Source organism: Balaenoptera musculus, chromosome 8 (assembly GCF_009873245.2).
Source record: "Balaenoptera musculus isolate JJ_BM4_2016_0621 chromosome 8, mBalMus1.pri.v3, whole genome shotgun sequence".
Taxonomy (NCBI): Eukaryota; Metazoa; Chordata; class Mammalia; order Artiodactyla; family Balaenopteridae; genus Balaenoptera; species Balaenoptera musculus.
In genome coordinates, this window is record NC_045792.1 from 12,576,420 (window position 1) to 12,587,527 (window position 11,108).

At 45.0% G+C, this 11,108-nt stretch overlaps 1 protein-coding gene across 4 annotated transcripts; it reads right to left on the minus strand.

Annotated features, from left to right (window-relative positions):
* Positions 1-2,800: 2,800 nt before the first annotated feature.
* TLCD5 (TLC domain containing 5) lies at positions 2,801-10,699 on the minus strand. 4 transcript variants are annotated; one of them, XM_036862678.1, is made up of 4 exons: positions 10,522-10,699; positions 8,262-8,461; positions 5,036-6,482; positions 2,801-4,649 (listed from the first exon to the last, which is right to left on the minus strand). In XM_036862678.1, exons 2-3 carry the CDS (start codon positions 8,458-8,460, stop codon positions 5,944-5,946), a joined length of 738 nt encoding a protein of 245 aa, XP_036718573.1. In that variant the 5' UTR covers position 8,461; positions 10,522-10,699; the 3' UTR covers positions 2,801-4,649; positions 5,036-5,943. The 4 variants fall into 4 exon arrangements, with proteins under 4 accessions (XP_036718573.1, XP_036718574.1, XP_036718575.1 ...); XM_036862679.1 differs by lacking the exon at positions 8,262-8,461; XM_036862680.1 differs by lacking the exons at positions 8,262-8,461; positions 10,522-10,699 and adding an exon at positions 10,026-10,374.
* Between the last annotated feature and the right edge of the window lie 409 nt (positions 10,700-11,108).

The window sequence follows — 11,108 nt, forward strand, 5'->3', positions numbered from 1 at the left end:
GCGACGGCGGCGACTCGGAGCGCAGGGCCGGCTCGCCGGGTCCTGGGGCCCTCACGGGAGCGCGCGCGGCGGGCAGAGGAGGCCGCCGGCGGTGGGGGCCGCGCGACAATCGCAGGCGCGCGCACGGGTTCCGGTTCCGGTTCTGACTTCCCGGCCCCGGCCGCATCCAGCGCGAGCTCTCTTTTCCCCTCCCCCGTCGACTTTTTTGGCCTCCTCCCCTCTGACTTCGGGAAGCCGCCTCACCCGGGATCCCTCCGCGGCGTGCCGGGCCGCCCCCGCCGCCCGCGCGACCCGCGCTCGCTGTCCCGCGTACCGCCCTCCGCTCGCAGACCGCGGGTGTGCGCCGTCCCCGCGCGGACGCCTCCGCCGCAGTCTTGTTGGAGGGAGCGGAAAAAGTAGTTCTGCGGGGCGGAGGGAGGTGGGTTCCGTCTGGCTCTGGGAGTTCCACCCGCCAACCCACAGTTGTCCCCAGGACCCTGGGAATGCCGGAGATCTGAACTTTGGGGCCTAGTTTGCACCAACTCGGCTTTCGCCTGAGACCGCCAAAGAGCACGCCCCCAATCCCGAGGAGTTGTGGATAAGAGGCTTTTTGGAAATTACCCACCCCCTTGTCCTCGAAACTTGTATTCCTTAAGGGAGCATACTTGTTTTCCTTTTCCGATAACACGCACAGACTGCTTTTGACCGATGGAAGCGAACTCAGATCCGGGTGGCCGGACCCCACTCCTCTCTTGTGAAACAAACCCCAGCAAAGAGAGGTTTTGGCCTTGGCCGCTCACCTGGGGCACCTGCTGGCCACATCCCAGGGCAGGGGCCTCCGCGCACCAGTCTTGGCTGCACGCAGAGGGTTGGAGGATGGAGGTGTATAGGGCTGGGGAATTGGAGCCAGGATTTCTTCGTATAATGTTGCTTTTAGGTTGCTTCTGCCTTGGCAAAATGATATGTATTATTTGCCAAATTGAGCAAGCATGGTGCTTTCCACAGCGACCTAACAAGCTTGTTGTGGAAAGAAATGGGAGCAGAAAATAAAATATATTTATCCAGTAAATAGCATTACAGTTCTCTTTGAAGGGTTCCCAAATAATATTTTTTTCCTACTGGGTAGATAGATTTAGTATAACCGTCCAGTTTTATGATTGCATAATGCAGATTACAGCGATTCAAGTACCATGTATAATGTATTTCTTCAATTCCGCCTGCAAACATCTGAAGTGGCTGTCTCTTTATCCAACTATTTTCAGACTTTTGAGTTCAAACCTGTATCGATGGGTAAGGGTCTTTAGCCTCTTTGTGGAAATCAAGTGGCAAAGCAAATCTAACAAACAGTGGACGAGGAGAGGGGAAACAATTACTTCTTAACAATGCTGTTTCTAAAAGTCAATCCGCAACAGTGCATAAAAGGATCATTATCCCTGAATAGATGCATGAGCTAAGGCTGACGTTAGAACGGGTAAAAAAAAGAAAAAGATAAACAGAGGCCAAAGATGACTCTTTATTGCTTGATTTTTTTTTTTTTTTTTTTTTTTTTTAAGTTCAGCGCACAGCCAGCTAATTTTGTAATGTTTATTTTGGGAAAGAATAGAAGCAGATTAGGGTTCCAAGCCACTTCTAATGATCAGACCAGGACACATTGCCACCTGCTGGTGTACCCTAGCATGATAATTCTATCCTGAAAACTCATAATTGCACATTTTCTATATGTAACTGCAAAGAGCTCCATCAATCTATAAAAAATGACCAAAATGCAAACCTTATCCTCAAACGTTTGTCTTTCTTAGACATACTAAATATCTTTTTGGCCCTATTCTAATAATTTTATAGTGTGGGTATCAAATTAATTGGACCCAATGACTCATCAAATCATGCACTTAAAAAATGAGTTCCCCTCTTCTCTTCAAGAATGCCTCACTACACGAGCTTCAGGAATAAAACAAACTGGGAAAGTTTCCTAATTCACCTTCTCTTCCTTGCATACAAAACCTCTTGGCAGGCTGCTTTCAAGATCTTTCCAAACTTAAACAGACCCAAAGTTCTAGCTGTGAGCAAAGAGGGCATTTGCTGTGGGAAAGCTTCAGAAGATGGTAAGCAAAGGATTTAATTATGTCAGTGGTTATTCACTCCAGAGCTATTTTTTTTAATGATGAAAATCTCTATATTCAGGCACAAAGCTCTAATGGTAAAAAATGTCCCTGAAAGCCTCTTTACAGCCGTTGATAGCTCTAGACTGTTTTAAGTCTGTGTATAGAATACCTTTAGAAGAGTCACACCAATTTAGGCAGAACACACGCCCCAGGGACATTAGTCCTTTACCTAGAAAAATGACATTGGTGACACCATCCACTGCGCATGCTCTTTGAGAACGTTTTCCAGTGGGGGATAATTCTAAACTACATCCTCATGCCTTCATCCATTCTTTCAACCTGCTTATTGAGCACCTACTATGTGTCTAACACTGTTCCAGGGATGGGAAGCAGAGCCTGAGGACAGCCGAAGGGCCTGTCTTTGTGGACCCAACTGGACATCATCATTCTCAAGGCAACTGCTCAAACAGGTGGCAAAATAAGAAAGAAATTAAGTTCTTCCTCCTTCTTTTGGCAAACTGTTTTCTGTATGTAGACTGTTGCCTCAAAAAGTAAGCAGTATTAGGAATGGTGGATAAGAACAGCTACGAAGTATTTTACCGATAAGTATAAATATGGGTCAACATTTCTACAGGCCAAAAGCCTTTTTTTTTTAAGCTTCTGGCAGAACCAGAACAAAGACATCAAGCCAGACTCTGGGTTGATAAAAAGTTGTTTATTTTTATAAAATTTAGTACAAATCTCACTGAAATAGAAATCCTTCTTGAGCAGTGTTAATGACTATTACATAGTAATCTAAATGCAAATGAGTACTTCATGTGTCCAACCATACCACATGTGAATTAGCCCTTCATGTACCTCTCATGTACTGACTCAGCATCTTAACTGCTGAGTCACCTTCATTTCACATTTTTCTCTCAGCGAGTTTCCTTCAGAGTTATCAGCTACAACAGCAAGAAAAGCTGAAATGAGGGATTCGCCTTCCCTTATCACTAGGTAGGTTTCAGGAAATTCAAGAAACCTAAGTACTTTCCCCTAAAAGAGCAAGGTCTGCAATCCCTTCACTTCTGAGGTGGAAGGAGAAAAGAATGGTACCAGATTAAGTCTATTCATTTGTCTGGTATGGGACGGCTTGCACTGTGCCAAAACTCAAGAGACGGCTTTTTCCTTTTCTTTTTTTTTTTTTTTCTTTTGTGCCAAGCCACTCTTTTTTTTTTCTAACTAGGCTTTTGCTAAAATCAGCATTCCCCAGCATCCTACTTGGACCACAATTTTGTTGGAAAGAAGCTAACCAGCATTTCAGGGACACTGATCATAGAAAAAAAGAGATAGAGATGCTACTGTCAGATTATTCTCATGTCCAGCAAATCCCCTTAACCAGAAGACAGTCATTTTAAAAGACCCACGGTTAACATGCCTTTAAAGCCGCTTTTCCCAGAGCAATGATGACCTCATGCAGTTCCAACCACTTGGTCATGCCTGGACAATGACGTCCATCTTCAAGACCACTCATTAGGCTAGGATTACCATCGAATGGGCTGGTACTTCCTACTCACGTCCAGCCCTGACTTCAACATTCCCATACCCTTGCTCATCAGCTGAGCTACTCGCTCACCACTGGTCTCAACAACACAATCAAATGAATAAATAAACAACAAACAAACAAATACATAAAACTTCCTTTTTTTCCCATAAAAGCTCTACATTAAAGACCTGCATTAATAAAACACCACCTAATGTCTCTGTGAAATTCACAATGGGGTATTTCCTTAATTGACAATGGGGTTTAAACTGAAGCAGAGTAAACAAGTGACCTGCCCAAATGATCTGGCAGGTGAGTAGCCAAATTAGTTCAAAGAACCGAAGAATTCTCGATTCCTAAGCCCTTCTACACTTACGTTCTTGCTTTTCCTAGCTGAGAGACTATTGATTAAGAAATATTTTTTCCTTCCAACACGGGCCTTGTCATAATATATTATCCAGAGAGAGTGGCACCTTTTCCAGAGAAAAAGTAGTTAACAGGATGAACAGGTAATGTATCTGAAATGGAAAAAAAAATAGCCTCATCACCCTGAGGCCAGGACATTTGGTCTTCGGTTCTGGTTTGCAGTATGTATAGCAGAGCTGAAACCTGAACTGGCATCTCAAGCCCAGTGGAATCCACATGGTAAATCCCTATGGAATTCAGTCACAGCCTCTCATGCCTAGGAGATTAATGCACAAAAGCCCTGAGAACTGGCAGAGTTTTCCTGGTAGGGCAGAACCCGTACAACAGGACCCGGTAAATCTGCCCACACCTCATTCATCTCTCATCCAAAGCTCTAGCTCTATGGTTTTTGTGCAGAAAAGAGTTAATATAGTAGGCCTGGAAAGGGCTGTTTGCAAGGTTGGCCCTTGGCTGACATCTGAAGACTTAGATTTCATTGGGAAGGTTCCCACATGAACTGATGAGACTGGCTCACTGGCTCTAAACTGTTTGTACAAACAATGTGGTTCATGGTGAAAACCTCCTTTCCTTCTGGGAGTCAGGAAAAGGCTGCCTACATGACCAGGCCCCCCCATTAAAACCTTGGGTACTGGGCTTCCCTGGTGGCGCAGTGGTTGAGAGTCTGCCTGCTAATGCAGGGGACACGGGTTCGAGCCCTGGTCTGGGGGGGTCCCACATGCCACGGAGCAGCTGGGCCCGTGAGCCACAACTACTGAGCCTGCGCGTCTGGAGCCTGTGCCCCGCAACGGGAGGGGCCGCGATAGTGAGAGGCCCGCGCACCGCGATGAAGAGCGGTCCCCGCACCGCGATGAAGAGTGGCCCCCGCTTGCCGCAACTAGAGAAAGCCCTCGCACGAACCGAAGACCCAACACAGCCAAAAATAAATAATAAATAAATAAATAAAGTAGCTATAAAATTTAAAAAAAAATAATAATAATAAAAAAAAAAAAAAAAAAAAAAAAAAAACCTTGGGTACTTAGTCTCTAACAAGCTTCCTTCTAGACATTTCACACATATTGTGAATAAATCGTTGCTAGGGGAATTAAGCACATCCTGCGTGATTCCACTGGGAGAGGGCTCTGGAAGCTTGGGCCTGGTTTCCCCTGTACTCTGCTCCAGGTGCCTTTTCCCTTGGCTGATCTTTCGTTGTATCCTTTTGCTGTAATAAATCAAAGCTCTAAGTACAACTACGTGCTGAGTCCTGTGAGTCCTCTTAGCGAAGCACCAAGCCTGAGGGTGATCTTGGGACTCCCAAGTACAGGGAGTCCTTTATGGTATATACCAAGTATATGGTATAGGGAGGCTCAGTAAGTAGCCCCCACCACCGTCACGGTTTCACCCACATCCTTCTCTCATCCTTCTGTCCCCCCATTCAATTTCCTGATCCAATGCTCAGAATGCCAAAGGCATGTATCTTCCTGAAAGTTCCTCACTTTATAGGAAATGAGGTGCATTTCTTTAAGCTGCTACACAGAAAGTAGGAATAAATATTTGTTGAAGGAGTCACTTCTCAAAGGAGTAAGGAAGAAACAGCACTAATGCTTTTTGAGTTCCTTTCTAGGCTGTCTGATCATCAAGCCTCCCAGGGACAAAGGAGCCAGGGTCACCACAACTTAAAAGGAATGCAGTATGCTCACCTCACAGATCTGACTTACAACTACTGCCGGTAGTCTCACTTTCTACAACTACGCAGCTGCAGAAGTTAGTGTTTTAATACTGGGATGTGTTCCGCTCCAAGACTGACCAAACGGATGGATAAATTTAGCCCTTTTTTGAAACCTAAGTTTGTCATAAGCAGGATTCTGTAACAGCCATGTCTCCAACCTGGTTCCCGTGGCTGACTTAACCCAATCCATTGTCTGGAGCAAGCCTTGGCTAGTGCGTCTTGAGATGTCCATTGTGTTTTAGCTGCCGCTCCTCACTCCGCCTGCTTCTCCAGGTGTGGTACTTCTTGCTGCTTTTCCTCCATGCAAAACGCCAGATGCTAAACATGAAACACCAAGACACAGCATACATCGCAACTCCCCCAACCTTCACAAACCACTTGGGCTTGGGTGAGACCATTTCACAGAAGAGGAGGTGAGCTCCTACACCAATCCTCACTCCAGTGAACAGAGCTGCAAAGAGGAAATCCACCACATCTCCAGTGAAACTATGGTAATGGCCTGTTTCACGAAGAAACCAGCGCATCTGTAGCAAGGGATTGGTAATCTCGCTTCCAAAGAGGACTGCGTTGACCTCTGTGCCTGACTCTCCAAGCACCAGGGCCATGATGATGCCCAAGATACTCAGTGTGTGGTGAGCCAGCATCAGGGCCCCCTCAGACTGGAAGTAGATGCACCAGCCCAAGTCGAAGATGAAGTAGCCCAAGGTGAGACACAGAACGTGCACTTGGAGAGGTGTATTGGGTGAGCCTGAAATAAACCAAGACAGAAGCAAATTGAGTGGCTGGGAATTGTGCTACCTTACACAGAGATCCTGTGTTGCTCTTTCTCAAACTTTTCTGAATCACTGAAAACAAAAACAATTGCAGGCACATGCTTTTTAAAGGCAACCAAAAAAAAAAAAAAAAAACCAAAACACTAAAATCTAAAACTTTGGTCTTTATCAAACCAATGTTACAGGGCCCAGGAAATGCTGTTCTGATGCACCAGATCTCAATGAGTGATTTAAGCACCAGCAATTATCTCAGCGTCCTCTCTGTGTAGCAGCATAAAATCCAGTTATTTTGTTCTTTCAATTAAAATCCTACACAGTCTCTTTCTTGTCTTCTTTTTCTTAACCAGCTAAAGCTCTGTTTCTAGACTCTTTTAGTTATTCTCTCCCACTAGCAGCAGATGCTAACTATTATATATAGAATGGACAAACAACAAGGTCCTACTGTATAGCACAGGGAACTATATTCAATATCCTGTAATAAACCATAATGGAAAAGTTATTCTGTCCCAAATGCCAGATTAATTTCTTAGCTTAATGGGTTAGATTATTGGACATTGGTGGCCTTAACTCGTCTTGAAAGTGGACTCTGGAGAGAACCCCAAAAGTTAGTATGTTCCCATGTCCAAGAACATAGGGTGCAAGGACCTGACATGTCTGAATCCATTAAGAGCCTCCATATAAAATATAAAGCTTAAGAGTTGCTTCCTATCAGTTTGACAGTTTGGGGGAAAATTCAGAAGCTCAATATGGCAATCTAAAGAAATTATAAAAAGAAAGAATCTAAGGAATTAAAAAAAAATCATATTCTAGAGGACTTATGGACTGAATTATGTCCCTCCAAAATTCGTATGTTGAAGCCCTAAACTCCAGTACCTCAAAATGTGACTATATGTGGAGATAGGGCCTTTGAAGAGGTAATTAAGTTAAAATAGGGATGTTAGGGTAGTGTTCGTATAAAACAAGGACATTAGGACGTAGACAGGCACAAAGGAAAGACCATGTGAAGACACAGCAAGAAGGCAGCTCTCTGCACGCAAAGGAGCAAAGCCTCAGAAGAAATCAAACACACCAACACCTTGATCTTGGACTTCTAGCATCCAGAATTGTGAGAAAATCAATCTCTGTTGTTTAAGCTACGCAGTCTGTAGTATTTTGTTATAACAGCCCCAGCAAACTAATTCAAGGGGATATAGGTTTTGTATTCTAAGGAAGTAACACTTGTATCAGTACATCTAGCAGTTTAAAAATTAATATAGCTGCCCCCAAATAATGAGGCATTGGTTAAATAAAAGATAGTAAATGCATACAACACAATATTATATAACAACTGAAAAGGATAAGGAAGATCTATATACATAGACATGGAAAGATGATGTCCTTTGAATATACAATCAAGTAAAAATTGCAGGTTACCAAAAAGTATGTATAATGCAGTCCATTAGTGTCTGTTTGGGGCTGGTGGTAGATGTTGATATTAGCTTTATGATTTATACATTTTGATCGATTAAATTGTAAAAAGCAATTAAGATTTGTTTTAAAAATAGAGAGTTATGAAAAGCAGAAACACTAGGTGACACATACAATATCAGCATTAACAATGAAGATGAATGGAGACTCCCAAAGCACATTATAATAGTAATTATTCTTCAATATTCTTCAGTATTATACAAATTCTGTGTAGAAGTCCCATCCTTCTAAGACTACCCCCAAATCATAAATTCCTAAGGGAAAACTCTCTAATGTCTCCCACCTACCTGGGTGGGTAAAAGGCCAAGGGCCATCAATGAAGCCAATATAAGCTGAGAGACCTATCGAGAGGACTCCGTGGGTGAACGTAACCAGCCGGCAGCTCCACTCATAGCTTCGGTGATTATTCAGGCGACAGAAAGAAATGTAGAGCGAGAGCCAGCCCCCCAGGCTGCACAGCGCCTGCAGACACAGAGCTAAGGCCATCCTACGATGAAAAGACCAAAACCAGAAAAACAAAGGATGCACCCTAAGAAAACAGCATTGGGTCATTTTGTGTATACACCTTCATTTCTACTCTAAGACAGTACAAAAATATTGCCTTCCCGGAAACACTTTTTCCTTATCTACAGAGCCAAGAATCTTCTACTGAAGCGTGGCTGTATTTCTGATTGCGTGTTCCTTAGAGATAACTGGTCAAAACTGTAAACCGAAAAGCAGGAACTGCATTCTGAGTTAGCAGATGGTCTAATATGGTATATGTTGTTATGATGAGTAAATGTCAATAACCTCCCAGTGATGACTGACCTTGGACTACAATACACAAGTAATTCAATATGTGTATTAGATAATGTGTTCATATTTCAAAAATCTCAATAAGAAGCCCTCACGGAAAAAAACCTCCACCATTTGTGGTCTCTGCTAGAAGTCATATGACACATGGCAGTTTAACGTGGTTTTAAGCTGATACTAAAGTCAACTGAAGTCTGGGTTTGGATCATGGGTTTATCAGTCAAAATCAAAACTTGAGGTAAACCTAAAGACAGAACTAAACAAAGACCTAAATAGTTTGGAAGGGAAAAAAAATAAACTCCTAGTTCTATTCAGTTCTGAAATCCAACTCAAAGATTGACCAAAGGGGAAGCAGGATTTTGAGGTACAAGGGGGGAGTTTTTGTTAAGATATAAAAATATCTTTAAGACAATTATTTAGTTAAAAATGGAACAAAGTCAGAAAGCCACTGACTGAAATTTTTACTGGTGATAAATGTTTCAGGACAAGAATGAGTGTAATGGAGTCAATATAGTCAGATAGGACTAAAATCTGAAAATAACCAAGATGTCCTTATTAATATTCATTAGCTCCTCTATTGAAAGTACAAATAAAAAAGTAAAAAACATTTCAGATATCTGTCTCATCTCAGCAGGAATTTTCTGCATGGCTACACTTATTGCTTAACCCTATTCTGACAAGTGAAATAGTATCTGTGGACCAACACACTTCAATACACAAGCCACTCCCAAGAATGCTATCCAGAGAGGGCTTTATGAAGGTCAAGTGCTGTACAGCTTTCCTCTGAAATCAGATTAGAAAACAGCAGTTGTCAGTCATTGACCTGAGTTCCAGTTCTGTCTCTGCCCCTAAATAGCCAAAAGAGTGTGAGCAATCACTTTCACCTCTTGAGCCTCAGTTTAAAAAAAAAAAAAAAGAGAGAGAGAAGAAAGGAAAGAAAAAAGGATTGAAAATAACTCTATGATCCGGCCCAGTTCTGACAAGGAGTTCTGAGATAATTTCGTAAAACATCCAGGCCAATTTTCAGAGCAAGGGCCAGAAGTACAAAGGACCCAGAGTGAAAAGAACTGTCCTCTCTCACTTCCTTTTAAAGGCCAGGGTCACCAGCCAGTAATGCGGATCAGCTCATTTGGATATGCCGATTAGTATTTTTAGAGTCCTCTTCCCTGAATCCTAATTCCCTGGCAGAACAGAGGACACGGTAGCCCATTTACAAACAAAGAATAGACATTTATAAATGGCAGATACAACTCTGTGACCTTGGGAAAGTCACTCCATCTCCGCGTTTCGGCTTCTCACTCTTGGGTGAAAGAATGACAGGGTATTTAGATGGCCGATGGCCGTTCCAGCTCAGAATTCCAAGGCTCCTGTCCTTGCTCCTCCCGGTCCAGGGTCAGATTCGGGAGGAGGAGCGCTGGGCGGGCCCACCTGGCCCTGGGCCTCGGAGCAGGCGTGGCTGGAGCGAGCAGCAACCTCGGCGCCTGGCAGGCACCGCGAGCGCATCTCCCCCGGACGCGCCTACCTACACTGTGGTCACACCCGGCTTGGGCGCACCTGAGCCGGACCGCTATGCCAGCATCCCACCCGGCGCCCGCGCCGGCGCCCAAAGGCAGGAGGAACCCCCCCCTCCCCTCAGAGGCCAGGCCAGGCCATCTGCCCTCTTCCTTCCCCCGCAGCGGACCGCGCAGGCCGGGCCATCCACGTCCGGAGCCCAGCCCGGCCTCGGGAGCCGGGCGGTCCCCGCTGCGCAGTTACCTGGCCGAGAGCCCCGGGAAGCCTCGGGAAGCCTCGGGAACCTCGGCCCCGGAGCTCAGGGCCCGGATCCTGGGATCAGGAAGCAGCGCAAAGAGGGAGAGAGGACGAGGCTCTGACGGCTGCAGAGGAGGAGCCGGTGGTCTAGGGGCACCTGCTGGCTGGGAGGACGGAGCGCACAGCCAGAGCTGGACCAGAGACTGTTCAGAAAGAGGGCGGGAGGGTCCTCCTTCTTCGCGCAGGCCTGAGGGGGCGGGGCGGTGGTGGGGAGGGGTGATGATGACCTAGTGGTGACGTGAGACCTGCAGGCTGTTGCCCTTGCTTATGTGTTTGTTTGTTGTCTGTTTGTTAGAATAAATATCCATCCCCTCCCCCCACGACGGGACAGCCCATCCCATAACAAGTTGTAGAGCATCTACTAAGTGCTTGCACCCCTGCCAGGCACTGTGTGAGATGAAAGACATAGTCCCTGCCCTCACGCTTGAGTCTAAGTTGTGAAGCAAGCACACAAATGACTAATTTCCAGGGAAGCGCTCAGGCCTGAAAATTAGAGTTACATATTCCTTCTCATGTCAACCCTGTCACCAACT

Excerpts from the sequence above, each read along its gene's own strand:
- TLCD5 (XM_036862677.1), bottom strand. The coding sequence starts at position 8,526 with ATGACCCAATGCTGTTTTCTTAGGGTGCATCCTTTGTTTTTCTGGTTT. Across the intron at positions 6,483-8,261 it reads TTGGCCTTTTACCCACCCAG|GCTCACCCAATACACCTCTC; the intron begins GTAGGTGGGAGA and ends GGTTTATTTCAG.